Source organism: Dipodomys ordii, unplaced genomic scaffold, assembly GCF_000151885.1.
Source record: "Dipodomys ordii isolate 6190 unplaced genomic scaffold, Dord_2.0 Scaffold13, whole genome shotgun sequence".
Taxonomy (NCBI): domain Eukaryota; kingdom Metazoa; phylum Chordata; class Mammalia; order Rodentia; family Heteromyidae; genus Dipodomys; species Dipodomys ordii.
Window position 1 is genome coordinate 12,622,265 of NW_012267229.1, and position 27,060 is coordinate 12,649,324.

The 27,060-nt window shown below is 53.4% G+C and overlaps 2 protein-coding genes across 3 annotated transcripts; one reads left to right on the plus strand and one right to left on the minus strand.

Annotated features, from left to right (window-relative positions):
• Positions 1-491: 491 nt before the first annotated feature.
• Tbc1d20 (TBC1 domain family, member 20) lies at positions 492-10,093 on the plus strand. 2 transcript variants are annotated; one of them, XM_013011050.1, is made up of 7 exons: positions 492-770; positions 1,762-1,842; positions 4,871-5,057; positions 5,187-5,288; positions 7,418-7,559; positions 7,857-7,969; positions 8,162-10,093. In XM_013011050.1, the coding sequence occupies exons 1-7, from the start codon at positions 563-565 to the stop codon at positions 8,415-8,417; spliced, it is 1,089 nt and encodes a 362-aa protein (XP_012866504.1). In that variant the 5' UTR covers positions 492-562; the 3' UTR covers positions 8,418-10,093. The 2 variants fall into 2 exon arrangements, with proteins under 2 accessions (XP_012866504.1, XP_012866503.1); XM_013011049.1 differs by having other exon boundaries at positions 494-770; positions 7,782-7,969.
• A 1,463-nt stretch (positions 10,094-11,556) lies between these two features.
• Rbck1 (RanBP-type and C3HC4-type zinc finger containing 1) lies at positions 11,557-26,807 on the minus strand. The gene is made up of 13 exons (XM_013011006.1): positions 26,757-26,807; positions 26,251-26,333; positions 24,924-25,068; positions 22,174-22,267; positions 21,873-22,071; positions 19,940-20,049; positions 19,688-19,861; positions 18,660-18,820; positions 17,892-18,003; positions 15,337-15,516; positions 13,761-13,859; positions 13,388-13,531; positions 11,557-12,229 (listed from the first exon to the last, which is right to left on the minus strand). Exons 2-13 carry the CDS (start codon positions 26,270-26,272, stop codon positions 12,149-12,151), a joined length of 1,521 nt encoding a protein of 506 aa, XP_012866460.1. The 5' UTR covers positions 26,273-26,333; positions 26,757-26,807; the 3' UTR covers positions 11,557-12,148.
• Positions 26,808-27,060: the final 253 nt, after the last annotated feature.

Sequence of the window (27,060 nt, forward strand, 5' to 3'; positions counted from 1 at the left end):
GCTTTCCCTGTGCTCCTCAGCTCAAGACGAGTGCTCTACCACTTGAGCCACAGTGCCACTTCCGGTTTTCTAGTGGTTTAGTAGAGGTAAGAATCTCACAGACTTTCCTGCCCAGGCTGGCTTTGAACTGTGATCCTCAGATCTCAGCCTCCTGAGTAGCTAGGATTACAAGTGTGAGCCACTGACGCCAGGCTTCCATAAGACTCTTATCTCAATTAACCACCAGAAAACCAGAAGTGGCGCTGTGTCTCAAGTGGTAGAGTGCTAGCCTTGAGCTGAAGAGCACAGAGACAGTGCCCAGGCCCATAGTTCAAACCCCACGACTGACCAAAAAAAAAAAAAGGAGGTGACTTGTGAAGTCTATTTTACTATGTGTCCTGTCCCCACCCTAGATTTGGCACACAGCCTAAAATTGGTAATGCTGCTGGCTCGGAGCTGTGATGCCAGCCTATGCCCTCCAAGCTAAGAAGACATGCCTGCCTCATCTCCTACCAAATAAGGAGATGGAGCCCACATACAAAGGTAGTCCTGCTAATGTGTGCCTCATCCTCCACTCACATTCATGTTTTCTTTTCCTCCTCCAGATTTTAATGCCAAAAACAAAAAGAAAGTGGCAGAGATATACCAGGCCCTGAATAGTGATCCCACCGACGTGGCTGCCCTCAGACGCATGGCTATCAGTGAAGGCGGGCTCCTGACAGATGAGATCAGACGGGAAGTGTGGCCCAAGCTCCTCAATGTCAACATCAGTGACCCGCCTCCTCAGTCAGGTAAGGGAAGCCTGCCCAGAAGCCGGGAGAGAACCCGAGGAGCTTTGATGCCTGGGCTTGGAGCAGGAGCGGATGACTCAGTGGGAACATGTAGGAAATGCTTGTGCCCACGTGAAGAGCACTGAAATGAAGTTCTGGCCAGGCAGGATTTACTTGAGTCCAGGCTGGTTGTCAGAGTTGAGCTGGGCTCTGGGCAGTGGTAATACATTTTGAGAAATGTATAGCAAAAGCCTTATTGGGAAATACAACAGTCCTTTGGCATTGCAGTATTCAGTAATTGCTCTGAAAGCTGTTACTTCACTCATTTGCAGAGTCAGGTAGTGAAAGCTCCCTGGGCTACAGCTGGAAAGACAAAGGAACGCACTGTCGCCATGTGGCTGTTCACCCTCACCCCGTTCCCTTTCTTGCTTCCCTGCTCTTGGGGCAGAATGCCAGTGGCTGGAGATTCTGTCATTTACTTGGCAAATCTTTGGACTCCCGCTGTGTGCCGGGAGCTGGAGGTGACCCTCTCGCCAGCAGATTCACAGTGGCATGATGCCCCCATGTGGGGGCTGCTCTGTCACCGCCACGTTCTTTGGAATTGGTGGCCTCAGAGCGGTCAGCTTTTCGTTGGAAGGCAAAGGCACTGGCATGTCCCACTCAGTCCCAAGGGCTGCGCTGCTGTCACACTCCCGATGAGGTGAGGCGGGGTGCTGCAGGCTCCTCTGCTGCCCTTCAGTGTGGGCTGAGGAAAGCGCCCCCGTGTGGATGTGTTAGCAACAGCTCCCTCCTGCCTTTAGTTCCAGCCTCCGCTTTACAGTGCCTTGCTGGTAGAATTTCAGAGCTAAGAGATGTTAGGTTTGGGGGCAGGGATGCTGGGGATCCAACTCCAGGCCTGTGTGTACGAGGCAAGTGCTTTCCCACAGAGCAATGATATTCACAGCCCAAGGTCCCTTAGCTCCCCCTCCAGCTTCGCAGACATTCCTGCAGTAACGCATTCCCCTTCCTCTAGGAAAGGACCTGCGGCAGATGAGCAAGGACTACCAACAGGTGCTGCTGGATGTCAGGCGGTCTTTACGGCGCTTTCCCCCTGGTGAGAAGCTGTTCCATCTTGCCCCATCTCGAGTAAAGCTTCCTGTCCCCCTGTATTTGCTGTCCCCAAGTTGGCATCCCCTCACCTTCCACTGTGATAGCCCGCCCCAGAGGTGGTCATGAGAGAGCGAGGGGCTGGTCTTCGTGTCTCCTTCACACCATAAGAGCCACTTGATAGGGATTATTAGGGCCATGGTCTGGTGTTGAGAGGCATGTGGGTTTGGAATTCCATCTTTAAGTGGGACGGGAAGGGAGACCCTTCCCTCATGCTTTATGGAGTCTGCTCCTAAAACTGCCTCCTGCTTCCCAGGGAGCAGAGCAGAGGAGCCAGCCTCAGGCCTCCTCCGTGGGACCTGGTCCCTCTGTCTTCACAGATGCTTCACCTAGCCTTTACTGCCTCATCCCTGCCCCTGTCGCTCTGGGACTCTCACGCCTCCTGTTGACTGCTAACTTAGTTTGGATAAAACCTGGGCCGTAGTCCAGTCTCCTTTTCTTGCCCTGCTGGTCTGGATAGATGTATTCCCCTCTTTCCCTGGGCACCCCCTTTTCCTTCTCTCCTGTTTTTGTCACATCTGTGCCTCAGATTCTTTCTGTTGTACTTTCTTTCTCCATTCCTGTCTCAAACAGGCCTTAATTTTTACTCCTCTGCTTCGTTATTTTACCTCGGGTTCTTGGCTGACTTTGGGTTCTTATGTATCTCTGACAGTATGCTCTTTGGGAGAAGGGCTCTGTATTCAGTGTGAGCTGGGCCTTTGCTTGGCTTTGGCTCTTTGGGTGTTTTCCTATGAGAGCAGAGTCAGCAGTGCAGGAAGGCCGAGCTTCCACCGCCGTCCGTGAGGCTCCAGGTCTACCCAAATGGGGTTCAAACTGGGAATTCACAGTGGACATCCTTCCCTTTCATCTGGCTGCACGTTGCTCTGCCGTGCTTCGTCCACATGAGCCCTGTGAGTCAGCTGCCATCAGTGTGACTCTCTTGCAAAGTCTGGGTCCCTTGGGGTGTCGGTGTGCATGGATGTCAGCATGGGCCACTGGGGACCATTTTGCTCCTCTATCATGGGCTTTTCAAGTTGGCATAGACAGAGCTCTCTACGCTGTTTATTAAGACCACTCGCTTCCCAATGAACTCCTTTCTATCATATGCTAGCCAGAGTTGCATCTTCTGGAAAGATTTTGGTAGAGGAGCTGGAACAAAATTTATCATTTATAATTTAGTTTTCTGGCCATTACTAATTTCAGTTAGCTGGGCCTTGAGGTCCAGGTTCACCCCAGCTCCAGAAGTGCCTGGGAGAGGCAGGATTTGACCCAGTCAGGCTTGCCGCTTTGGCCTGGCACCTTTGGCTCTCAGGCTAAGTGAGCTTTTGGCCTTATCTTTGTTCTACACTAACTCAGGCAGAGCAGGTTAGCCATGGCACTGAAATCCAGATGAGCGTAAGTGAGTGCGGTCATTGTGTTCAGTGTGTACTATGGGGGAAAGTGAGGGAAGGGGTGACATTTTTTGAGAATTGGGCTCATTGTGCTCATTCCTTAAGGAATTGTAATCTCTTTGTACAACTCCTCAATAATAACAATGAAAAGGGAAGACGGAAGGGAAGCTAGGTGGGCTGAGGAACCGCACTGCCCGGCAGGGCACACGGCCCCACACTTGGAGTCGCTGAGTGTGTCCCCGCTCTTGGCTGCAGCTTGGGGCAGATGAGGCCTTCCTGCAATAGTTTTCTTTAGAGGGAAACACAACTTTTGCCATTTATAATTTTATATCCTTTAAAATGTAATTTCATCCCCAAAAGTTGCAAAATAGGGCAAAGAATTCCTTTTTCCCAGGTCTCTTTGTGTGAACATATTACCATTTCTGTTTTAACTGCTCTCTTCTCCACACAGAGAAATCTCATTGTGTTCTGCATAAGAGTAAACAGCTATAGACGCTTTACCCAAGACAGCACAGTTAGCAAGATCAGTGAAACAATGAAAAGTGTTCTTAGCGATCTGCAGAATTATTCAGCTTTCACTATTTATCCTAGTAATATCCTTTGTGTGAAGAAGAAATACAAATTCATGTATTGCCTGTTCAGTATCATCTGTGTTTTTTGCCAGCACTGGGGTTTGAGCTCAGGGATTCGACCTTGCTGGACAGGGACTCTACCACTTGAGTCACGTGCCTAGCCCTTTTTGACCTTAGTTATTTTTCAGAGATAGCCTCATCTTTTTTTTTTGCCAGGAGCTGACCTCACCCTGCAATAATCTAATCTGTGCTTCCCATATACCTGGGATTACAGGCATACACCTCCATACCTGGCTTATTGGTGTGGGATCTGCCTAACTTTTTTGCCCGTTGTGGCCTCAAACTACAGTCCTCCTGATCTCTGCCCACTAGCTAGCTGGAATTACAGGCATATGCCACGACTCTTGGTCCTCAATGTGTTGTTTGTTTGTTTTTTTTTGAGACAGTCTAGATAGCCTAAACTCCTGCCTAAGCCTCCCAAGCGCTACAATGAACAAGTAGCCACCAGCACACCCAGCAGTTGTCAGATCTCTCAGCTTCCCTTAATTGGTAACCATTCCTTTATATTTTATGGCAGGCCAATTGTTCTGCTGAACATCCCTTCCTTTGAGTTTTTCTGGCCCTTCTTTTTTTTGGGGGGGGGTCCAGTCGTGGGGCCTGAACTCTGGGCCTGGGCGCTGTCCCTCAGCTCTTCAGCTCAAGGCTTAGCGCTCTACCACTTGAGCCACAGCGCCACTTCCGGCTTTTTCCTTTTTGCTTATGTGGTGCTGAGGAGTCGAACCCAGGGCCTCATGCATGCAAGGCAAGCACTCTACCACTGAGCCACCTTCCCAGCCCCTTTCTGGCCCTTCTTCATGTGATTCAGGATTATGTATGCACCATGCGGATCTTGCAAGATGTCCTCAACTTACTTTTGCTTTATTTTCTCTTACTGGACACTTTTGCTGGAAATCACTGGCCCTTCTTCTTAACATCCTTGTTACTGGGTGATATCCAGTGTTCAAACATACCCTCCACCCCACCCCGTCCCCAGGCATGCCAGATGAAGAGCGAGAAGGGCTCCAGGAAGAGCTGATCGACATCATCCTCCTAGTTTTGGAGCGCAACCCCCAACTGCACTACTACCAGGGCTACCATGACATCGTGGTCACCTTCCTGCTAGTGGTGGGTGAGAGGCTGGCAACATCGCTGGTGGAAAAACTGTCTACCCACCACCTCAGGTACACATGCCCTGTACGAAAACTCCTGGCCCATTTTCTAGTCAGGTGTTTGAATGGTTTGGACGCATACCACCCACCCACTGCCGAGGTGCAGGACCCAACCATGCTCACTGGGTTGTCTCCCTGCAGGGATTTCATGGACCCCACGATGGACAACACCAAGCACATTTTAAACTATCTGATGCCCATCATTGACCAGGTGAACCCGGAACTCCATGACTTCATGCAGAGGTATGTCTGTGTGTCCATACATCAAAGCCCTACTTGGCACTACCCCTCCTTCAGTTCTTCTCCAAACCCAGTTCAGCTTTATCACCATCTTTCCTTGATTTATTTAGTTGCTTCAAGTTGCTTTCCAGTCTGAATAATGAGTTCAGCACACAGTATCAGAGCCCTGTTTGAGGACTATGCAGTTTTGTTTGGGGAATGCAAAAAAGGATGGTAGGGCCATGGCTTGAGTTTAGTTGTAGTGAGTAGAGGTGGACAGGCAGGTAGGCGAACACAGACTTTCATATTTCTGCCCCAACCGCCAAAGCCCTGGAGGTGGAAGGAAAGACAGCCACTGTGGGCAGGTTCATCTTCCAAGTACTAAGAAATAGTTCTTTGCAGAAGTCATAGATTAAAGGGGAGGAAAAGAGTCAGGCACTGGTGGTGCATACCTGTAATCCTAGCTACTCAAAAGGCTGAGGTCTGAGGATCACAGTTCAAAGCCAGAGTAGGCAAGAAAATCAGTGAGAGGGGCTGGGAATGTGGCTTAGTAGAGTGCTTGCCTAACATGCATGAAGCCCTGGGTTTGATTCCTCAGGACTACATAAACAGAAAAGGCTGGAAGTGGCTCTGTGGCTCAAGTGTAGAGTGCTAGTCTTAAGCAAAAGAAGCTCAGTGACAATGCCCAGGCCCTGAGTTCAAGCCCTAGAACTGAGAGAGAGACAGAGACAGAGAGGGAGGGAGGGAGAGAGGGAAGGAGGGAAGGAAGGAAGGAAGGAAAACTTAAAGAAAAGAAAAGAAAGTCTGTGAGACTCATCTCCAATTAACCACCAGAAAATCAGAAGTGGCACTGTGGCTTAAAGCCTTAAGCAGAAAAAGCTCAGGACAGCACCCAGGCCCTGAGTTCAGGCCCATGACCAACAAAAAAAAAAAAAGAGAGAGGGAGGAGGGGGTAACTTACGGTTTGGGATGTTTGGTTCCATGCTGCTGAAAAGTCCTAGCACATGCCAAGCAAGTGTGTACTATTGAGGTACCCTACTCCAGACAGCGCAGTGGCCTCATACCACCGAAATTACTTTTAAGCCTGGAAAGATGTGCCTGTGCCCTCAGTAGAGTAGACTCTCATGATTCCCACAAGACAGTATATTGGAAATGAACTTTACAACTCTGGGGTAGGGGGGAATGAGGGAGGTGAGAGAGGGAAGGGATAGTGAGAGAACCAAGGACAGGGGTAGAATGCTTGACAAGAAACGTACTCATTGCGCTACTGTAACTGTGACCTCTGTACAGCGTCTTCACAATACAGTTAAATGAAAAAAAAAACCCAAGAGTAGACTCTCAAGGAAAGCCTCAGCATCTTTGTGCATGGCAACTCCTTGTTCCTTAGTTAAGCATTAGGAGAGCACCCAGTAGCTAGGCTCCAGTGGCTCACACCTATCATCCTAGCTACTCAGGAGGCTGAGATCCGAGGATTGTGGTTCAAAGCCAGCCTGGGCAGAAAAGGCCATGAGACTCTTATTGCCAATAAATTACCAAAAAAAAGCTGGTGGCGGAACTATGGCTCACATGTAGAGTGCTAGCCTTAAGCAGAAGCCACTCAGGAACAGAACCTAAGCCCCAGGACCAGCCCAAAACAAAAAGAGTACCCAGTGAGAGGAGATACGATTTTGTTTATATTTATATTTTATTTATTTTTGTGATGCTGGGATCAGACTCTGGGCTTTTCGCATACGAAGCAAGTGTTCTACCAGTGGTACATCTCCAACCTCATGCTACTGGGTTTGTTTCTTTGTTTCTTTTTGTTGCAGTTGTGCTGCTACTGGGTTTTTAACCCAGGGCCTTGTGTCTCACTCGGGGCTAGTGCTCTTCCACTTGAGCCAGGCCTCCACTTCCAACTTCAGTTGATTAATGGACATAAGAGTCTGGACAATTTACCTCCTAGTAGCTAGGATTGTAGGTGTGAGCCACTGATGCCCAGCCCTCGTGGCACATTTTTAAAACATTGTATTTTGTGAAGAGATGCTGAATCCCTACATGGCAGACTTTCCCAAATGCTTCTTTCTCATCAGTGCTAAGGACAAAGAAGGCCCAGGAGCGGGGAGGGGGGAATGGCCCAGCGGGGAGCCTAACACCTCATTTTCCTTCGCTCCTAGTGCTGAGGTGGGGACCATCTTTGCCCTCAGCTGGCTCATCACCTGGTTTGGGCACGTGCTGATGGACTTCCGGCATGTCGTGCGGTTATATGACTTCTTCCTGGCCTGCCACCCATTGATGCCCATTTACTTCGCAGCTGTGGTAGGTACCTGCTGCAAGCCATAGGGAACGTGCAAGACTGTGTTTCCCCAGGCTGGGGCCCCTGTGTGCAGCTCTGTCAGTGGGGTGATCAGCGCCGAGACTCTGCTTTACTTCTTCCTTGGTGGACACAAAGTTTGCTGAGTGTCCTATCAGTGGAGGCTGAGAGGCGGGTGCCTGGGCCCCATTTGTCAAGTGTCTGAGGCAAGGCCTTCCTCCCCGCAGATCGTGTTGTATCGTGAGCAAGAAGTCCTGGACTGTGACTGTGACATGGCCTCAGTCCACCACCTGTTGTCGCAGATCCCTCAGGACCTGCCCTACGAGACACTCATCAGCAGAGCGGGAGATATTTTCCTTCAGTTTCCACCTTCGGAACTTGCACGTGAGGCAGCTGCCAAGCAGCAGGCTGAGAGGTGAGGGGCCCCCGAGGAGGTGGGGTGCCTTTGAGGGCTGGTGTCTGCGCTGGGGGGTCTGCCCAGGTGCTGCGTCTGGAGGAGTCCCCTCCTTCGAGGCTGTGGCTCTTGTCAGCGCGCTCAGTGCTGTGCATCCCAGCTCCTTTCCTTGCCCACTGGTGCCCATAGTGCCTCCTTTCTTCCTTCCCCTAGAATGGCAGCCTCTACCTTCAAAGACTTTGAGCTGGCATCGGCCCAGCAAAGGCCAGACATGGTGCTGAGGCAGCGCTTTCGGGGACTTCTGCAACCTGAGGCTCAAACAAAAGATGTCCTGACCAAACCAAGGACCAACCGCTTTGTGAAACTGGCAGTGATGGGGCTCACGGTGGCCCTGGGGGCGGCAGCGCTAGCCGTGGTAAAGAGTGCCCTGGAGTGGGCCCCGAAGTTTCAGCTGCAGCTGTTCCCCTGAATTTGGCCAGAAGAGCTACTTCCTCGCCCAGTACAGCAAAGGCCTCACCCTCCGTGGGAGGACTGGGAGGCTGGATTGCCTTGATTAAAAGGGTTTCTGCCAGGGTGATCTGTTCGTGCACCCTTGCCTGCCTGTTCGTGGCTGCCTTGGCTTGGGCAGCAGTGCAGCAGCAGAACCAACCTGCCACCCGCAGTGGACCTGGGTGCCCTGCAGCCTCCCCACACCGGAGAAGGGGAGGCTGGGCTTCCCTGGCTCTTGGGAGTCTCTAGGCTGCCAGGTAGAAAGTGAGCTGATTCTGGATGCTCAGTCAGACAGGAAGGAAGGGGCTACTCAGGTGGGGCCTTGGAATGAAAGTGAAGGGGTTGAAGAAACCAGCCAGGGAGCCCAGCCTCCTGCCAGGGCCTCATTCTCTCCTAAGAGCAGCTTCAATGGCTGGTTAGATCCAGAGTCAGGTGGGAAGTAGATTACTAGCTCGTTCCTGTGTCAGTCCAGGAATCATGTGGGCATTCCCAGTCTAGTGAGGAATAGTCTTGCTTAGACTGGTTTTGTCTACCTTCTCATTCTCCACAAGCAACTTTACTTAGAAAAGATACTTTTATTACTATTTTTAGAATTCTATACACCTGACACATAAGATAGTCTCACTTTATAAAAATAATAGTTCCTTCATGGAAGAAATGCTTCTCCTCAGAAGGATGAGCAGATCCTGAAGTTACTTTCTGCTCAGCTGTGTGACACTTCCCCTTTGCCTTGGTGGCATTCCCAGTGTCCTGGCCCATTTCCTTTCTTTCCCCATTTTCCAACAGTAGGTACCACTCACTTCTTTCACCTTGTCTTTGGGTTTATCTCAACTGCCAGTCTCTGCCTAGTTGGGAATGTCATTGGAAACTTACTGGCACCCAGCAAAGGGCAGATGGGTAGCCTCAAGCGCTAGCAGGAGCCCACACAGCTGCCCTGCCCCAAGGGCCCTCGAGGCCCTGGGAACTGGGGTCACTCAGTCCTTCTGGGACAGCTTTCCTGTAAGCAAAGCCAGGTTGATTTCTCCATGAACTCTGGCTTGGAAAACAAAGTGCCTTTGCTGCTCTAAAGGAGGGTGTATGCAGAGCAGCGTGTGCTTCTGGCTCCCCATTCTTTTCTGGGCACCGCTCTCATGGCAGGTGGTTTGGTGAACGTGCCAGTAGCACTGCGCCTGCCCTGGCCACAATTCCACACCCTCCCCGTGTGCCAGTGCCTGGCTCTTGGCACGCCAGGCAGCTGGCTATCTGCTGAGTTACACAAAGCACTTTAAAGCCAAAACAAGCGCACGGTGGGTCGTTCCCCATGTGCGGTCCTGCCTGGGCTGGCTGGGAAGTGGACAAAGGACGCAGAGGTGGCATTGTGGCAGACATCCTGTGTTCTCCCATGGCAGCCTTGTCCTCTCTGTAAAGTACTTGGACAGGGGTGGAGAGAGCAAGGGAGGAGAGCTTCATGCTGGTGTCCTAGGAAGCAGGTGGGGTTTATGCTGTGGCCTGGGAAGCAGAGTTTTCCATGGCTTTGCTCACATCAGGCCTCTCCCTGCCACTGAGGAGAAAGCATTACCTGTTTACCTTCAGGTGATTTACTTATTCTGTAAAGAATATGTGTAAATATTTTGTACAGAGCCCTGTATGAAATAAAGAGCCATATGTGGTAACTAATCCTTTGTCCTCTGGTAGCCTGGAGCTTGCTGAGAACAGGCCTGCTACCCTGCACTGCAGGCAGGCTGGAGCTGTGGTCTGTGCGTCCCTGGTGGGCCTTGACTTTCCAGGAGACCATGGGCCACCCTGCAGTTCCTGTGAAAGACTGACTTGCCTATGTCAGCTCTGGGGGCAACCCCCACACACACACACTCCCAGTTTTCTGTTCTTGTCCAGCCACCAGCAGCCTCAGTGTTCCCTGCTATTCGAACAGGCCTGCCAGTCCCAGCTGGGTTGTTTCAGGTGTTCATGGATGTCTTCTGGCGCTGAGGGGCGGTGTGAGGACCCAGGGCTGCCTGACAGGACTTCTTTAATGTTACCTCCCACCATGCCATGCTGCCCTTGATGTGGCAGCCATGGGCAATGGGCTACAGTGAGCAGTCTGCCTCTGGCTCACCCTGGAGGGCTGTGCAGACAATGAGTAGCTGGGGTGAGACCAGGGGCCAGGGTCTAGGGCTTCGGTTATTTTTCCAAGAAGTGGAAGACCAGTGTCTTGTTGCCCTTACCAATCCCTTTGGTCCCACTTGAGACAGACTAATTAGGTGACCTAAAGTGGGACCTTACAGTGGGCAGCCTTAGGGTGGGGCTGCTCACCAGAAAGACCAGGCGGTTAGGGGGCTGTCTGGGGTGGAGCTGAGCTTCTAGGGGAGTGGGGCAGAGATCATGGAAGCCCCTACCCCACCTTGTTCCCATCTGGCTGCTTCTGCATGCACCAAGTCCATTACTGAGCCTGGGAGTCTGGCAGCCCCAGGACAGGCAGAAGTGTGTCCCCAGGCGCCCCATCTGGTGGGCATCTGAGGCTGGGCAGTCGCTGGGCCAGCCCTTTCACTTGTGGCACTTGGTACCCACACCAGCTAGTGCTGGGGTTGTATTGCTGGATCCCAACTGGGGTCAGCCCCACACCTTCTGCAAGGGCAAAAGGAGACGACACGTGACTCCAGCACGAAGGCTGTGGGCGCACAGCCCAGGTGTGTGGCAGGACCTGGGATGGCTCTGCCGCTTCCTCTCAGTGCTGCAGGGAAGCTACTTAGTTGCCCTCAATGCGAGGTGAAGGCACCCCGCCCCTTGCTCTGCGGTCTGCTCAGGGTGCCTGGGTCAGCTTTTCTGAGTGGGCACCATGTAGCAGAGTGACAGCCTTTGGGGGGGGGGGGAGGTTATCAAAGCCATCTTGATGGTAGATTGGGCCACCTTGGCCCCCTCCATGGCAGCAACCTCCGTTTCCCTCTCTCTACCCAGCTGACCCCCAGCCCTGCACCACAGACTGACCTGCAAACTGCCTGTCCCAGAAGCTGGGCGCAGGTGTGCCAGGTCTGCCACAGCCTCCCTGCATGGTCAGCCCCATTACTGAAAACAACAGACCCATTCCCAGAGACCTCCACACGGGGCCCACGACAGTCACCCCTTCAAGGACAGTCCACATTCCCTCCTGGAAAACCATTTTAATTCACTTCAAGTGGCAGAACAGGAGACAGCGCTGGGTCAATGCGCTGTGCTTCAGTCCTGCCCGGTCTCTCTCTGGCTCTGAACAGGTTCACAGCAGCTCTCAGAGGCACCAAGCCTCCAATAACAACAGCAGAGCAAAGTTACCCCAAAAATGGACAAGCAGGGGAGACAGCAGGGGCTCTGTGTCCGGGGCAAAGGTGACACGGGAGGAGAATGGAGTTACGGAAGCTCAGAGGCTCCAGCCAGTGAGACCTTTGGCCAGGGGCTGCTTCAAGGCTGGCATCAGGCAGAGGAGAGAGTTGCCAAGAGCACTAAGAGGTCCAGCCAGCGAGCCCCGAGGAAAGGCAAAGGCACTGGGGCAGATGTGACTGTGGACAACAGCCGACTCGGGCTAGTCCTTGCGAGACCCGTGATGAGCATGCCGTCCATGCAGTGCAGGCCTCGCCATGCCAAGCACAGAGGCCTCTCACAGGCCAGAAATCAAAAGCAAGGCCAAAGCTCCAGGCCCAGACCTGCCCAGCAACTGCCTACAGATGTAAGGCTGGATTGGTGTGGAGTCCCGCCATCTTCGGTTCAGTGGCAGTTCTGACAGCTGGGGTGGCAAGGAATTCCATTGACCCTGCAGCGGCAGCCCCCACTGGTGTCCCCTGGGCCCTGAGACAGAGAGAAGAGGAGTCAAGGTGGTGACCACTCCATCAGCCCAGACTAGGCACACCTCCTCCCCCTCCCCCCCTCACCACGGTCCCAAAGGTCCTCCCCCCAGAGCAGCCTCTCCAAGGACGCCCCCTCATCCTGCCTGCCTGCTGGGAGCCACCACGGAGCCCTTTCTGAGCCGCCTCAGCCCCCTGGCCAAGAGCAGAAGCGAGTAGCTGGGCCTTGCATGTATGGACAGCCAGCAGAGGGCCGCGGGAGGGCCCCCCCCCAGCAGAGGGCCGCGGGAGGGCCCCCCCCCCCGCCTCCCGCAGAACACAAGCGACGCCAGCCTCCACGCGAGGTGCTCCCGGGTGACGGGCCCCCTGCTACGTACTTCCGCATTTTCCTCCCTTGATTCTAAGGAGAAGCCTGAGACAGGCCCTGCTACTGTTCCCATGTCAGGGATTTTATGTTTTCGAGGCTAGAGACATGGCTCAAGTAGGTAGAGTGTTTGTCTAGCAATGGTCCTGGGTTATATAGAATAAACAATTTTTACACTATGAAGTATTACACCATTTTATATTTTGCTAGCACTACAGTTTTTGGGGTTTTTTTTGGGGGGGGGGGTCCAGTCATGGGGCCTGAACTCTGGGCCTGGGCGCTGTCCCTCAGCTCTTCAGCTCAAGGCTAGCGCTCTACCACTTGAGCCACAGCGCCACTTCTGGTTTTTTTCTTTTTGCTTATGTGATACGGATGAATCGAACCCAGGGCCTCATGCATGCAAGGCAAGCACTCCACCACTGAGCCACCTTCCCAGCCCCCTAGCCCTACGGTTTTGACTCAAGGTCTTGCACTTTTGGCTCTGCTTGCTTGCTCTTCTGACACTCTATCACTTGAGCCACATTTCCAGACTGGGTTTTGCTGGTTATTTCGGAGACAAAGTCTCACAAACTTTCTGTCCTGGCTTTGAATCTTGGCCCTCTGGATCTCAGTTTCTTGAGCTAATATAAGCAAAAACCACTTGCACTTAGTCTTTTGATATGTCCAAACTACTTAAGTCCTAATAGTGCAGAGCTCGGGAGCTGTACAACACAGGCAGTCGGTTCCGTTTGGCTTATGGGCTGTAGTTTTCCAAGCTCCCTCTAAGGCCAACCCCAGCCCTGTTCCTGGGGGACTTACGCCCGGGCCCCAGCGCGGGCCCTTGGTGACCCAACAGATCTCCGTGTGGCACACCGTGCAGCGGATCCAGTCGCAGCCGTCCTTTTTCTGCACCACAATCTGGCACTGCGGGCAGTGCATGGCCTCGCCCTGCTGCAGCATCACCTGGGGCAAGGCAGGTGCTAAGCGGGCCACTCCCAGGGAGCAGTGTCGCCCTGCTGGGTTTACAGCAGTCCTCCCCACCGGGCCCTCTTCCCACTTCCACCGGGCCTCTTGGCTGACTCCCATCTCCAAACACGAGTGTGGCCGGGAGGGCCAGGCCTCCAGAAACTTACAAACGTGGCCCTTTCTCAGCCCCAGCTCTCAGACCCCCTGGCCCTTGGCCCTGCCTCACCCTCAGCATCTCCGTCGTCTGCCGGGCAGCCATGTCATTCTGAGCCCGAAGGGCCAGGTCGTCCTGATACTCCTTGCAGTTCATGTGCTCGTGGATGGCCTGCAGGAGTGGGGGACTCTGGGTGAGAGAAGCTTCCCCAGGGCTCAATTAAGGAGCTGGAAGGGGCTGGGAAGGTGGCTCAGGGGTAGAGTGTTTGCCTAGCATGCATGAAACCCTGGGTTTGATTCCTCAGTACCACATACTCAGAAAAAGCCAGAAATGACACTGTGGCTCAAGTGGAACAGTTCTAGCAGCTCAAGTAGGACAGTGCCCAGGCCCTGGGTTCAAGACCCAGGACTGGTACTTAAAAAAAAAAAGCCGGGCGCCGGTGGCTCACACCAGTAATCCTAGCTACTCAGGAGGCTGAGATCTGAGGATCACGGTTCAGAGCCAGCCCAGGCAGGAAACTCCATGAGATTCATCTCCAATAAACCACTAGAAAACTGGAAGTGGTACTGTAGCTCAAACGGTAGAGCGCTCGCCTTGAGCTGAAGAGCGCATGGACAGCACCTAAGCCCAGAGTTCAAGCCCCACAAAAAAATAAATAAAAAATAAAATAAAGGGCTGGGGTGGCTCAGTATAGAGTGCTTGCCTTGCATGCCTGAGGCCCTAGGTTCGATTCCTCAGCACCACATAAGCAAAAAGAAAAAAAATAAAAGATATTTCAAAAAAAAAAAAGCTACTAGAAGTGGTACTCACTAAACACTGTTGAAGATGAATTATACAACTTGTGGGTGGACAGGAGGGAAAAACTGGGAGAGAACAAGGAAGGTGTGACTTGTCCAGAAAGAAATGTACTTACTACCTGACTTAGACAACTGTAACCCCATGTAAATCACCTTTATAGTAACCATTTTTTTTAAAGGGTTTTTTTTTTTTTTTTTTTTTAAGGAAGCTGGAAAAGGGGAGGGGAGGGGAAGAGAGGGGCAGGGCAGGGCAAGGCAAGGACACAGGACACAAAGCTTTTTGTTTCGAGACAGCTTCTCACTATGTAGCCCAGGCTGGCCTTGTGTCCATCACAGTTCAGAAGAGGGCACAGAGAGCCACAAGCAGGGACGACCCAAGAGAATGCTGCCCCTTAGTGGGTGGCTTCCAAGGGCACACAGCCAAAGCGGCCTAGGGAAGATCAGGCAGGGCTGTCTGGGTTTGAGGTCAGAGCTCAGTTCAGATTAGGGTTGAAGTATGGTTTGGAGCTAGGCTTCCATGGGGGCCAAGTTAAGCACTTGGTCCAGCGCCAGGGCGCAGGCTGAGATTGGAGCAGGGGCTCATCTGGAACCTGGACAGGGATGTTGCACAATGGAGACCAAGATTCAGTGGATAACTGGGTCTGGACTCTTGGTCCAGGATCAGAGCTCAGGATGGGGCTCAGTTAGTGCTCTGTACTGGGTCAGGCCTATGTAGTGCTGAGGAACCTGCTGGGGCCGGGGCCGGGGCCGGGGCCTCTCCCTGACCCCACAGGGCTACCTTCCCAGGGCACCGAGCAGGAAGTGCCGTGAGCTAGCTGGGTGAGGACATGGCGGCAGCAGATCCTGCCCACCTTGCAGAGCAGGCAGTTGACGTGGAAGCACACGGGACAGGTGAACTCATTGACATCATCCTCAAAGAAGCACCAGCCCCTGCAGTCGGGGGTCTTGCAGTGGTAGCTGAATGCACTGCGGGTCTCTGCCAGGGAGACGCTGAGGTCCAGGAAGCGCTGGTAGTCCTCAGGGGACAGGAGCTGCCACGGATATGCATGCTCTGCTCATTCGAGCTCAGAAACCCCACAGCCAACCTTCCTCCAGCAAGCACACTCTACAAGCCTAGCCTAGTCCCTCAATTCCACCCAGCCCACACTCGGCTCTTCACCCAACCCTCCTATGCTTAAAAATGTCACCCAGAAAGGCTAATGCTCTGAAGACGAGGGAGGTGACGGCTCCACAGCAATGCCTTGACTGTGCACTTAAAAGTGGTTCAAATGGGCTGGGAAGGCGGCTCAGTGGTAGAGCGCTTGCCTTGCATGCTCGAGGCCCTGGGTTCGATTCCTCAGCACCACATAAGCAAAAAGAAAAAAAGCCGGAAGTGGCGCTGTGGCTTAAGTGGTAGAGCGCTAGCCTTGAGCTGAAGAGCTGAGGGACAGCGTCCAGGCCCAGAGTTCAGGCCCCACTACTGGACCCAAAAAAAAAAAAAAGTGGTTCAAATGGGGCTAGATGTGGTGGAGCACGCACTATCCCAGCTAGTTGGAGAGTTGTGGTAGGTGGACCAAGATCCCAGGACAGTCTGGATAAAAACATAGGACTCAGCCGGGAACCAGTGGCTCACGCCTATAATCCTAACTAAGGAAGCTGAGATCTGAGGCTCACAGTTCAAAGCCAGCCCAGGCAGGAAAGTCCGTGAGAGTCTTATCTCCAATTAACCACCAAAAAACTGGAAATGGCACTGTGGCTCAAATGGTAGAGTGCTTCCCTTAAGCTGAAGAGCTGAGGGACAATGCCTAGGCCCTGAGTTCAAGCTGTGGCTCAAGTGGGAAAACACCATCATTGAGCAAAAAAGCTCAAGGACAGTGCCCAGGCACTGAGTTCAAACCCCAGGACCAGAATAAAACAAAACAAACAAGCAAACATAAGACTCTGAAAAGCAAACTGAAGCAAAAAGATCACTTGCCTAGCAGGTGTGAAGCCCTGAGTTCAATCCCAGTACCAACAAAACAAAACAATAAATTAAATGTTATGTTTATCTGACCACAGTAAAAGGAAAATGGACAAAATTTCAATGAACAATGTGAGGAGTGTGGGGAAATCGTTATCCTGGTACATATGTCCACAAGAATAGTGCTGCGGCAGCAACAGCGCTACCACCTCAGCCTTTCCAAAGACAGTGCCCTGGCTGAGGAGGAGCAAGCAGGCTCCCTCCAGCGCCACTGACCACTAGGGATGACCTCTGCACAGGTTCCGAAGCACAGCTAACTGAGGCAGCTGTGCTGCTGCTGGTCTTGAGGGAACCCTCACACCCAAGTTCTCTCTTGACTGGGTGGTGGTCGTGAGGCTTACATTTGTTAAAACGCACCCAACTGCACACTTACAATGGGTCTATTTTATTGTGTGCAAAATATTTTCTAATAGAGGACATTAAGAACATGTAGACCCAGAAACATAGGGCAACCGGCCAAAATACAATGAGAGGCTCCCTGGGGCCCAGGACTGTGGGTGATTTTCCTTTTTGATGTTTGATCTGGTTTTCTGTGGTTTAGGCATGTTGCTTGTTGTTTCTCTAAAAACAACACCAACTGCCTCAGTCCGTGACCCTCGCCTCCCCACTCCCTGACCCCTCCATGTTGCTGAGGCTTGGGTCAGCTCCGATGGCTCCCCAGGGCTCTGCAGCCCTCAATGAACACTGGCCCAAGGTGGTCCCCTTAGCAGAGACAGACTTCCTGGGAAAACCCAGAGGCCTGTGACTATGGTGCTAAGAACAAAAGGAATGTCAGTCTCAGGGTCTCTCGCTACAGCAAGCCCACCTCAGCCAGCAGCCAGAGTTGTCTGCTCAGAAGCTCCAGGGACCAGGAGCTGCTCTGATGTCAGAGTGAGCCTGGTTCTTCCCTGGGCCAAGCCCCGTCTCACCTCCAGGAAACACTTAGGGAGGTTTGGGGAGGAGAGGTCCTGAGGAGAAAGAGTCACAGAAGAGAGGCAGGAGTGATAGAAAACACCTGGGGCCTTGTATATGAATCTGGGTGTTCCTTCTAAACCCAGGCCACCTCCTGGCTCCATGTTTTGGCCAGGGAGCTCAAAATGCCCAGTTCTGGAAAGGCCATTTCCCAGCAATTTTAAAGTTGGAAATCACATCCAACAACCACCTTACGGTCAGGGAAATGGAAGCCTAGAGAAGGAAGAAGATCTGCTCTAGGCACAGCCGTCAGCAAGGGAGCCTGGCAGTTAATGATCTCAACCACAGGGTCAACAGTGCACAGGTGCAGCACAAGCCTGCTGCTGCAGTGCCAACCACACAGATGCCTCCTGGCCATGTGATCTGTTTGGCCAATGGGACTGCAGCAAACAAGTCAGCGCTGCCCGCCAGCTCCCAGCCTGCAGACCTTCCCTTCCCATCCCTTCCTGCCCTTACCGCCCGGATCTCCCTCTCCAGCAGCTTGCCAGGACAGGAGTAGGTGTTGTCAATGAAGGGGCAGGAGACCTCTGCCTCTTGGCTGTTGCGGATGGTGCCCTGCAGGCACTCCCTGGGGAGGGAAAGGCAGGGGTTAGGCTCAGGCTGGCCACCCACACTTGCTGGGCACAGACTGATCCAGGGCCCCTCTTCAAGCACTCCCAGTTGGGTTACTCTTCAATTCCCTTTTCCCATGCCTCTGGCTGCCAAGCCATCACACCAAAACCACCACTTCTGACACCACTATTTCTGACTCCATGTACAGTACAGGCACCAGTGGCTGTGGGGTTAACATGGCCTTCCCACCACAATGGCAGCTCCAGGAGGCAGGAAGGGAGACTGGCACTCTGGCAGCTCCACCACGGTGGGGAATGAGCACCTTTTCCCAGCCCCGGGGTGGGAATGCTCCCCAGGAGACTCACAGGGGCCAACTGTCCAGCAGCAAAGGACGGGTGGAAGTAAGCCTGCCAGGCAGGCCCCCATGCCCTTACACAGACAGGACGACAAGGGACAGGTGAGGGAGGAGGCCCTGACCCTCAGAACTGCGGCCGCGGCTAAGTCAATGGGCCACTCTCTACCCCTCCTTTTTCATCTGCAACTGGAGAGGTAGAGTCTACAGTGCAGTTCTCTGGGCATCCAATCAGAAGGGTGAGTGCAAAGCCCCACCCACATACATCCACTTAGGGTAGGGCCTGGATGGGTACACAGGGGCGTGGGGCAGGGTCGCACCTGCAGAAGGTGTGCAGACACTCTCGCAGCACCACAGCCTCGCCAGGCGCCAACACTGAGTAGCACACCGGGCACTCAGCGGGCTCCGTGTTCAGCACCAGACTCTTCTGCTCCAGCTGGATATGCTGCTGATAGTTCCCCTCCTGCTGCTGCTGCTTCCGCTGGGCACATGGGTGGGCGGGGCCGTGGGGTGGGTCAGGGTCTGGGGTGGTGGGGCAGGAGTCCGGGCAGGGGAAAGCAGGGGCAGAGGGTGGGGAGGAGGTAGGCTGGAACTGCAAAGCTGGGTGCTGGAAGGCAGCTGAGGAGGCCAAGGGGCAGGAGGGGGGCCAGGCTGGAGCTGCTGCGGGTGTCAGCCAGGAGAGGTTTTGAATGGTGAGCCAGGGGTGGCAGAGTGGTGGTAAGGACACTTGGTGGAGCCAGAATGGGAGGAGCAAAGCCAGCGCACAGCCAGATCGCAGATGGGGCCAGACACTGAGTCAAAGCGAGGGTTGGGGCATGGATTCAAAGCCGTGATTCCAGGGTAACTCGGGGCGTGTCACCCCAGGGGGCAGTGGGGAGCCAGGTCACAGGAAGGCAGGGGTGAGCCAATACTAGAGGATAGCCTTGGGGTAAGAGTGGGGTCCAGGGTGAGGTGTCACTAGGTAGAGAAGGAGCAAGGTCACAGACAACCGGGGTGAGGTCATGGCTAAGTACAGTCAGAGTTACAGCTGGGGTGTTGAGGTGACAACCAGGAACATGGGCGGGGGGGGGGAGGGGGGAGGGGGGGAGGGATTAAAGGCAGGAGCAGAGACGCAGCCCACATGGGGCAGAGTAAGTGAAGAATCTGAAGGGCACCGAATGCGCTCAGGGTGACCTCAGAGTGGGTGGTTCAGAGTCAGTGCAGAGTGACAGCTAGCAGTGTACTCAGAGGGGCAAGAGGCGCGGTAGGTACAGCTGGCTCCCTTCCTGCCCAGGCCTCCTGCCAGGCGCAGTGGGTCCCCCTCCAGACCCAGACAGCGCCTCCAGTCTGTCCCCGGATGCGCACCCACCTGCTGGTACTGGCGCAGCGCCTCCTCCTCGCCAGCCAGCCGTGCTCGCTCCTCCTCGTCAGGCTGGTAGGATGCAGGCACCTGGTAGGCCTCGGGTCGCGCCCTGCAGCACATCTCACAGCCGGGCCTCGTGGGCTTGTTGATGAAGGTGCACCCTGGGCACTGCCAGCCCACCTGGAGGCAACAGGCTGTGAGTGGAGAGAGGCTGGACTAGGCACATGGGTCAGAGGAACACAGAAGGTGGCCACTTACTGGTGGGGGCTCTGCACCTGGCTGTCCTGGATCCTGAGGGGCACCAGGCTTGGGAAGGACAAGCTCCAGAGGACCACGTGGCTGCAATGTGAGATCCTTGAAGCCCAGATCTGTTGAAGGGGAAAGGGATAGTGGATCCATGTCCACACCCTGAGCAGCCAGGCAGAGCCCTCCCTGCTACCCTCCCTTCCTTCCTGGGCTGTCTCCAGCCTGTCCTGTCAGGTGGACACCCTGGATCCCCCAGGGTCTGGCCCTAGTGCACCCACCACTGTGCCACCTGGCTCTTCCCAGGCCACCTAAAGGACACCAGGAGAGGGACACTACTACACTGAAGTAGGCTTGATCAAACACAGACTTACTCCATTCACAAGGGCACTCCTGCCAAAAAGAAAGGAAGCAGGTAGGTACCTCAAGTGACTCACACCTGTAATACAGCCACTCAGGAAGCTAAGATCTGAGGAGTAAGGTTCAAAGCCAGTTGGATGAGGAAAGTCTGTGAGACTCTTCTCTCCAGTTAACCACCAATAGGCCAGAAGTAGAGCTGTGGTTTAAGTGGTAGAGCACCAGCCTTGAGTGACTAAGCTAAGGGGCAGTGTCCAGACCCAGTTCAAGCCTCAGTACTGACACAAAAATAAAGGAAGGAAGGGAGGAAGGGAGGAAGGGCTAGAACTTTTTATTTTTGGTCAGTCATGGGACTTGAACTCGGCCTGGGCACTGTCCCTCAGGTCTTCAGCTCAAGGTGAGCACTCTACTACTTGAGCCATAGCTCCACTTCTGGTTTTCTGGTGATTAATTGGAGATAAGAGTCTCAGGAACTTTCCTGCCTGGGCTGGTTTTGAACCTCTATCCTCAGGTCTCAGCCTCTTTAGTAGCTAGGATTACAGGCATGAGCCACCAGCACCCAGCTAATGCCGGACCTTTTAAAAGTCAGCTCAGGAGTCAAAGGACCAGAGGAGTCTCAAGATCAGAAGGGGCTGGAAGCTGAGCGCTGGTGGCTCACACCTGTAATCCTAGCTACTCAGGAGGCTGAGATCTGAGGATCAAGGTTCAAAGCCAGCCCAAGCAGGAAAGTCCATGAGACTCTTGCCTCCAATAATCCACCAGAAAAGTGCCAATTCCAGATTTTTCTGAGTGGTTTATTAGAGATAGTCTCACAAGACTTTCCTGCCTGGGCTGGCTTTTAACCCTGATCCTCAGCCTCCTGAGTAGCTAGGATTACAGGCATGAGCCACCAGTACCCGACTGAGACCCTTCTTTTTAAGGAAATCCATGCCAAAGCATTTTTTAGGAGAGAGGAACACAGAATGACCCAAATTATCTTGTATAAAGCAAGTCAAGGGCTGGGAAGGTGGCTCAGTGGTAGAGCGCTTGCCTTACATGCATGAGGCCCTGGGTTTGATTCCTCAGTACCACATAAGCAAAAAAGAAAAAAGTGGGAAGGGGCGCTGTGGCTCAAGTGGTAGAGCGCTAGCCTTGAGCTGAAGAGCTGAGGGACAGCACCCAGGCCCAGAGTTCAGGCTCCACGACTGGACCCAAATAAATAAATAAAGCAAGTCAAATGAGGTAAAATGTTAACATTAAAGGTGTATGGGAAATCTGTACCATTCTTTGGACAATCCTCTAACTTTCTACAGCTCTAAAATACTGCGCAAGTACTAAGTTTAGAATGAACACTAGTTGTAATTAGCCTCACACTCAACTTACAAATAGAGAAAACAGGAACAGAGACAGGAATGAGCTTGCCCGGGGTCACAAAGCTGGTAAGTTTGACAGGAGCAGTCAACCTGGCCCCCGATACCATGCCAGCTGTTGTCCAACTGGTTCTGTGAAATGCTCGCTAACACCCGTGTCCCCTCTTCCCCACAGGTGGTATCCTCTGCCCGTGGGCCCGAAGGGCTGCCCTGCCAGGGCCTCGCTGTGGACCGGGCCTCACCTTCCAGCATCCGCAGCTGCCGCTGCCGCTGCAACTCCTGAGGGTTGAGCGAGGTGTTGCAGGCTGACAGCAGGTACAGGTAGGCACCGTCCCCATTCTGCCGCACCCCATGGGAATGCAGGGTCTCCTGATCTCGTGCCAGCCGCTGCCCAAACACCCACTGCTGCAGGGTGGGTGGAAAGCCGTAGTCCAGGAAGACCTGAAGGAGCACCCCGAGAGGGAGAGTGGGAATGGAAGGCCAGAGAGAGAGGATGCACCAGAAACAGAAACACCCCCATCGCCCTTCAACACCCTCACTTACCATGTCCTTGAGGGAGGCTACTGTCATGTCTGGTCGTACAGTGAGCCAGATGGTCACAGTGTGCATCTGGGCATCCTCCACGCTCACACACAGCCTGCAGGGAAGGCAGGCCCAAAGCTCTAGCCATGTGACCGGTTTGCATGCACATGCAAGCGTGTGCATGCTCAGCCCCAATCAGAGGAGGGTCTCCCTGGATTCTTGTACCCCTCACTTTCCTCCTCTATCTGACCACTGCAACCTCTCCTGGCTGACTCACACTTTTAGAACAAACCAGGCTCAGTGCACCACAGGCCTCCCAAGCCTATCTACCACCAACTCTCAGTCAAACCACCACCAGCTGTTTCTAACCTCAAGCCAAGACTCTTCAGTGTCCTTGAAGTGCACTAATCTGTTCAACCACCCCAACAAGCAGGAACTGTACCACTTTATTACACACAGATACATGAGACCCTGACTGCTCGCATAAGGAGGAATTGTTAGAGGCAGGATTTAAATCCAAGTAGTAGTATTCCAAAGTGCTCTTTTACTTTACAATGATGAGATCAAACCCAGAGAATCCCACATGTGAGGAAGGTGGTTCACTATTGGGCAACAACCTCAGCCTGATATTTTAGCACCAACTTTGTGTGTGTGTGTGTGTGTGTGTGTGTGTGCGCACGCACACGTGCCAGGAGTGGGGTTTGAACTTAGGGCCTAGGCAGTTTATGCCTTACTAACCACTAACATTCTCAAAGATTCCCACACATTTTTAGAAGATCAGAAGCAAGAAAAAGGGGTAACAATGCTGATAGGAAATGTACTCATTATTACCTTACTCATGTAACTGTACCCCTCTGTACAGTATCTTTATAATAAAAAAAAAGAAGCAAGAAAAGGGTCTTGATGAAAAAACAGAGCTGACCCCAAAGGAAACAGATCTAGGGTGGAGAAGAACTAGAGACATAGCCGAAAATTACAGGTGAATCTCTGATGAGCATCAATGCAAAAACTTTCAAAAAAATTCTTGTACACTGAATTCACCAACACATTAAAAAGATCATACATATATTGCATCAGGCGCCAGTGGCTCAGACCTGTAATTCTAGCTACTCAGGAGGCTGAAATCTGAAGATTGTGGTTCAAAGCCCACCCAGGCAGGAAAGTCCATGAAACTCTTATCTCCAATAAACCACCAGAAGTGGTGCTGTGGCTCAAGTGGTTGAGTGCTGGCCTTGAGCTGAAGAGCACAGGGACAGCACCCAGGCCCAGAGTTCACCCCACAACCAACAAAAAAGAAAGGAAGAAAGGAAGGAAGGAAAGAAGGAAGGGAGGGAGGGAGGGAGGGAGTAATCACCAGAAACCTAGAAATGGAGCTGTGGCTCAAAGTGGTAGAGTGCTAGCCTTGAGCTAAAAGAAGATCAGGGCCAGTGCCTAGGCCCTGAGTTCAATCCCCACAACTGACAAAATGAAGAGTATATTGTTAAACCAGACAACGGGGACCTTCTGCTGGCCAGAGCCTCTCAGAAGACAGGTCTCAGGTAGGACCCAAAATTCTGCCCATGTTGCTGGTTCACAAGTCACACTTGGAAGCAACATGGCGCTTTCTACTATCCTCCAAGCTGCAGCAGCAGTTCATCTCACAGAGCAAACTACTGTGCATCTGCAAGTGAACTGAGAAAGCTTTAACGAAAAGTCAAGAAAAGCTGGGCAGGGGCTGGGAAGGTGGCTCAGTGGTAGAGCTCTTGCCTTGCATGCATGAGGCCCTGGGTCCAATTCCTCAGCACCACATAAGCAAAAAGAAAAAAGCCAGAAGTGGTGCTGTGGCTCAAGTGGTAGAGTGCTAGCCTTGAGCTGAAGAGCTGAGGGACAGCGCCCAGGCCCAGAGTACAGGCCCCACAACCGGACCCAAAAAAAAAAAAAAGAAAAGCTGGGCATGGTGGCACACATCCGCAAGAAGTCCCCTGTATCCATTCTCCCTTGTTTCCCTCATCAAGTAGAATTCCCGAGTTCTAGCTAGATGCCTGGCTGGCTTTCACAGCTTCCACTCAAACTGAGCATGGTTGTAAAAGTAAGATCTGGTCTGTAATAACTGTACAGAAGTATGTAAACTGAATTATGTTCTTAAGAAGTGTCTTCCCAGCTGGCAGCATCTATAATCCTAGCGACTCAAGAGACTAAAGTTCTAAGGATTGTGATTCCAAGCCAGCCCATGTAGGAAAGTCTGTGAGACTCTTTATCACTAACCACCAAGGGGGGAAAAAAAAAAGCCAGAGTAGAGGTGTAGCTCAAGTGGTAGAGCACTCGCCTCGAGCAAAAAAGCTTAGGAACAGTACCCAGGCCTTGAGCTCAAGCCCCAGGACTGGCACCAAAAAAAAAAAAAGATGGGATGGCTGCGGCTGGAGCAGCTATCTTCAAGCATGAAGCAATCCTCAGGATGGAGGCCAGGAATGGCAGGATAATGAGATGGAAGAAAATTAGCCTCCACTTGATCTGGTTTTTTTTTTCTGCCCCACATCTTAAAATATCTCCTAACCAGATAGTTTTATACCATTTTTAAAAAATGAGAAAACAAACTGAAATGGGAAAAATATATATATACTGTATCTCGTAATTGTTTAGTGACAGAACTGGGGTTTGAAGCTAAATCTTCTGACAGTACAAGCTGACAGTGAAGCCATGGGTTCAGTCCCCAGTACTACAAAACCAAACAAAACACGGGCTGCCACAAGGGTTGAGAGACCTCAAGTCCCTACCAGCCATGCATTCCTCACCTGATGTCCTGTGTTGGGGAGACCTCAGGCTTCAGTTGTACACGCAGGGGCACCCGCTGCTCTGCCAGCCAGATAGCACATTTCACAGCTACCTGTTCATCTCCACCAGCCACTGCCCGAGCCAGGCTCAGGGCCATCTCTTCCGCTGAAAGCCAGAACAGAAGCAGTAAACACAAGGTTTGCTTTGGGGGAAGTGAGGGTGAGAGGTGGCTTTCTAGTGAGCTCCTATATTAATCCTAGATTAAAAGTCCTTTTCTCTGAGAGGCCTTCTCTGACATGCCCCACTCTCCTCCACCCCAGGTACATTTGATTCCATTTGTCCTTCATACTTAAGAGTCCCCCATACTTCCTATTCACTTACATGACAAGATAAACACAGCTCCTACTGTGTGTCACTCACTGTCCCAGAAACTGGGCTTAGACACAAACACACACACACTCTGAACTCCCAGTTCAGTGCAGAAGACAGAAAGAGTACATTTAACAAGAGAAAATTAGAGGGTGATCCAAGCTGGCAAGAAAGAAAGAGGTGCCTGGTGGTGGTGGCTCACACCTGCAATTCCAGCTACTCAGGAGGCTAAGATTTGAAGATCCAAGTTTGAAGCAAGCCTGGGCCAAAAGGTCACTGAGATTCTTATCTCCAATTAACTACCATTAAAAAAAAAAAAAGGCCAAGTCTCAGTGGCTCAACTCCTGTAATCCTAGCTACTAACGAGGCTGAGATCTAAGGATCGAGTGGTTCAAAGCCAGCCCAGGCAGTAAAATCCATGAGAATCTTATATCTAACCATTAAAAAGCCACAAATAGAGCTGTAGCTCAAAATGGTCGAGCACTAGCCTCAAACACAGAAGTTCAAGGATGGCACCTAGGTCCTGAGTGTCAGCCCCAGGTCCAACACAGGGAAGAGAAAAAAAAAGGAAAGGAAGGGAGGAAAGGAGAGGAAAGGAAGGGAGGGAGGGGAAGGAAGGAAGGAGAGAGAAAGAAGGAAGGAAGGAAGGAAATGAGGGAGGGTTTCTGGGAAGAGGTCACACAGGCTGGGAACTGAAGGAGAGCAGGTCTCCCAGGGTTCTAGGCTTGGTTCTGAGAGATGTATTTCCAGCAGTCAGTCCAGGGACACCCCAGGCGGGTGGAAGGGCCGAGGGCACAGGCAAGAAGCGCTGCTGCTCAGATGCACTCAGGTCTCCCCGGGCCCAGGAGCGTCCTCGGGGCGCGGTGTGGCCCAGCCCCGCGCGGGCCCGGCCCCCACGCCGCCTCCGCAGTCAGCGGGTCGCAATGTGGCCGGCGAGGGGCCCCCGTCCCGCCAGCCCCGCCCCGCGTCGGTGCCCACCTTTCTTGGTCTTGTCGTCCATCGGGGCTGGCTGCGCCCATGCCCCCGGGCCGCGGCTCCGGAGGAAGGCCACCTGCGGTCACCTGAGGGAGGGCGCGCGGCCGGGAGTGCTCAGCCCCGGCCCGAGGCCCCCCGCGCGGGCTCGGCACCCTCCGAGTCCCGGGGCCCCGCGCAGCAACGGGGCGGCATCACACGTCCCGGGGCCCCGCGTGGGACGGGAGAGGCGAGGTGGGGAGCGCAGGGGGCGGCGCGACGCCACGCGGCAGGGAGCCGGGGGTCCCAGGCTCCGGGGAGGCCCGGGTCATTCGGAAGAGAAAGCGAAAGTACCGGCCCCGGAAGCGGGGAAGGGGGGGCCGGAAAACCGTCTCCTCATGGGGACCCCCCCTCCCGCAAGGCGCCCAGCTGCCGCAGGCGCCCGGCGGCCCCCGGAACCCCCGGCCTCCGCGTGGCCTCCCGGAGGCCCCACCCCGCCCTCCCGCGGACCACCCACTCCCGGGCTCGCTCACCCGCCGCGCAGCGCCCCAGAGGGAGGGGCGGGCCTGGAAGACGGAAAGGGGCGGGGCAAATGTGGGCGTGGCCTCTCGCAACGGGCGGAGCCTTGGTGTGGGCGGGCGGGGTTTGGTTTGGGGCGGGGTTTGCGTCAGGAGGCGGGGTCTGCGTTGGGGCGGGGCTTTTCTGAGGGCGGGATCTAGATTGGGGGCGGAGTTTGCGGGGCAGCGGGGACCAGGCATCTTTCGGCTGCTGAGGACAGGTTAAACTTCGCACCGGAAGCCAGGAGCGGGTGGCTCACGCCTTGCAAACCTAGGCACT

Bases quoted from the DNA above. Each gene is read 5' to 3' on its own strand.
- Tbc1d20 (XM_013011049.1), top strand. From the start codon at position 563: ATGTTTTCTTTTCCTCCTCCAGATTTTAATGCCAAAAACAAAAAGAAA. The intron at 1,843-4,870 runs GTGAGAAGCTGT...CCCCGTCCCCAG, and splicing joins TTTACGGCGCTTTCCCCCTG to GCATGCCAGATGAAGAGCGA. The intron at 5,289-7,417 runs GTATGTCTGTGT...CTTCGCTCCTAG, and splicing joins CTCCATGACTTCATGCAGAG to TGCTGAGGTGGGGACCATCT.
- Rbck1 (XM_013011006.1), bottom strand. From the start codon at position 26,272: ATGGACGACAAGACCAAGAAAG. The intron at 25,069-26,250 runs GTGGGCACCGAC...TCTGGCTTTCAG, and splicing joins GGACGACAAGACCAAGAAAG to CGGAAGAGATGGCCCTGAGC. The intron at 22,268-24,923 runs GTGAGGAATGCA...CCTTCCCTGCAG, and splicing joins TCCCCAACACAGGACATCAG to GCTGTGTGTGAGCGTGGAGG.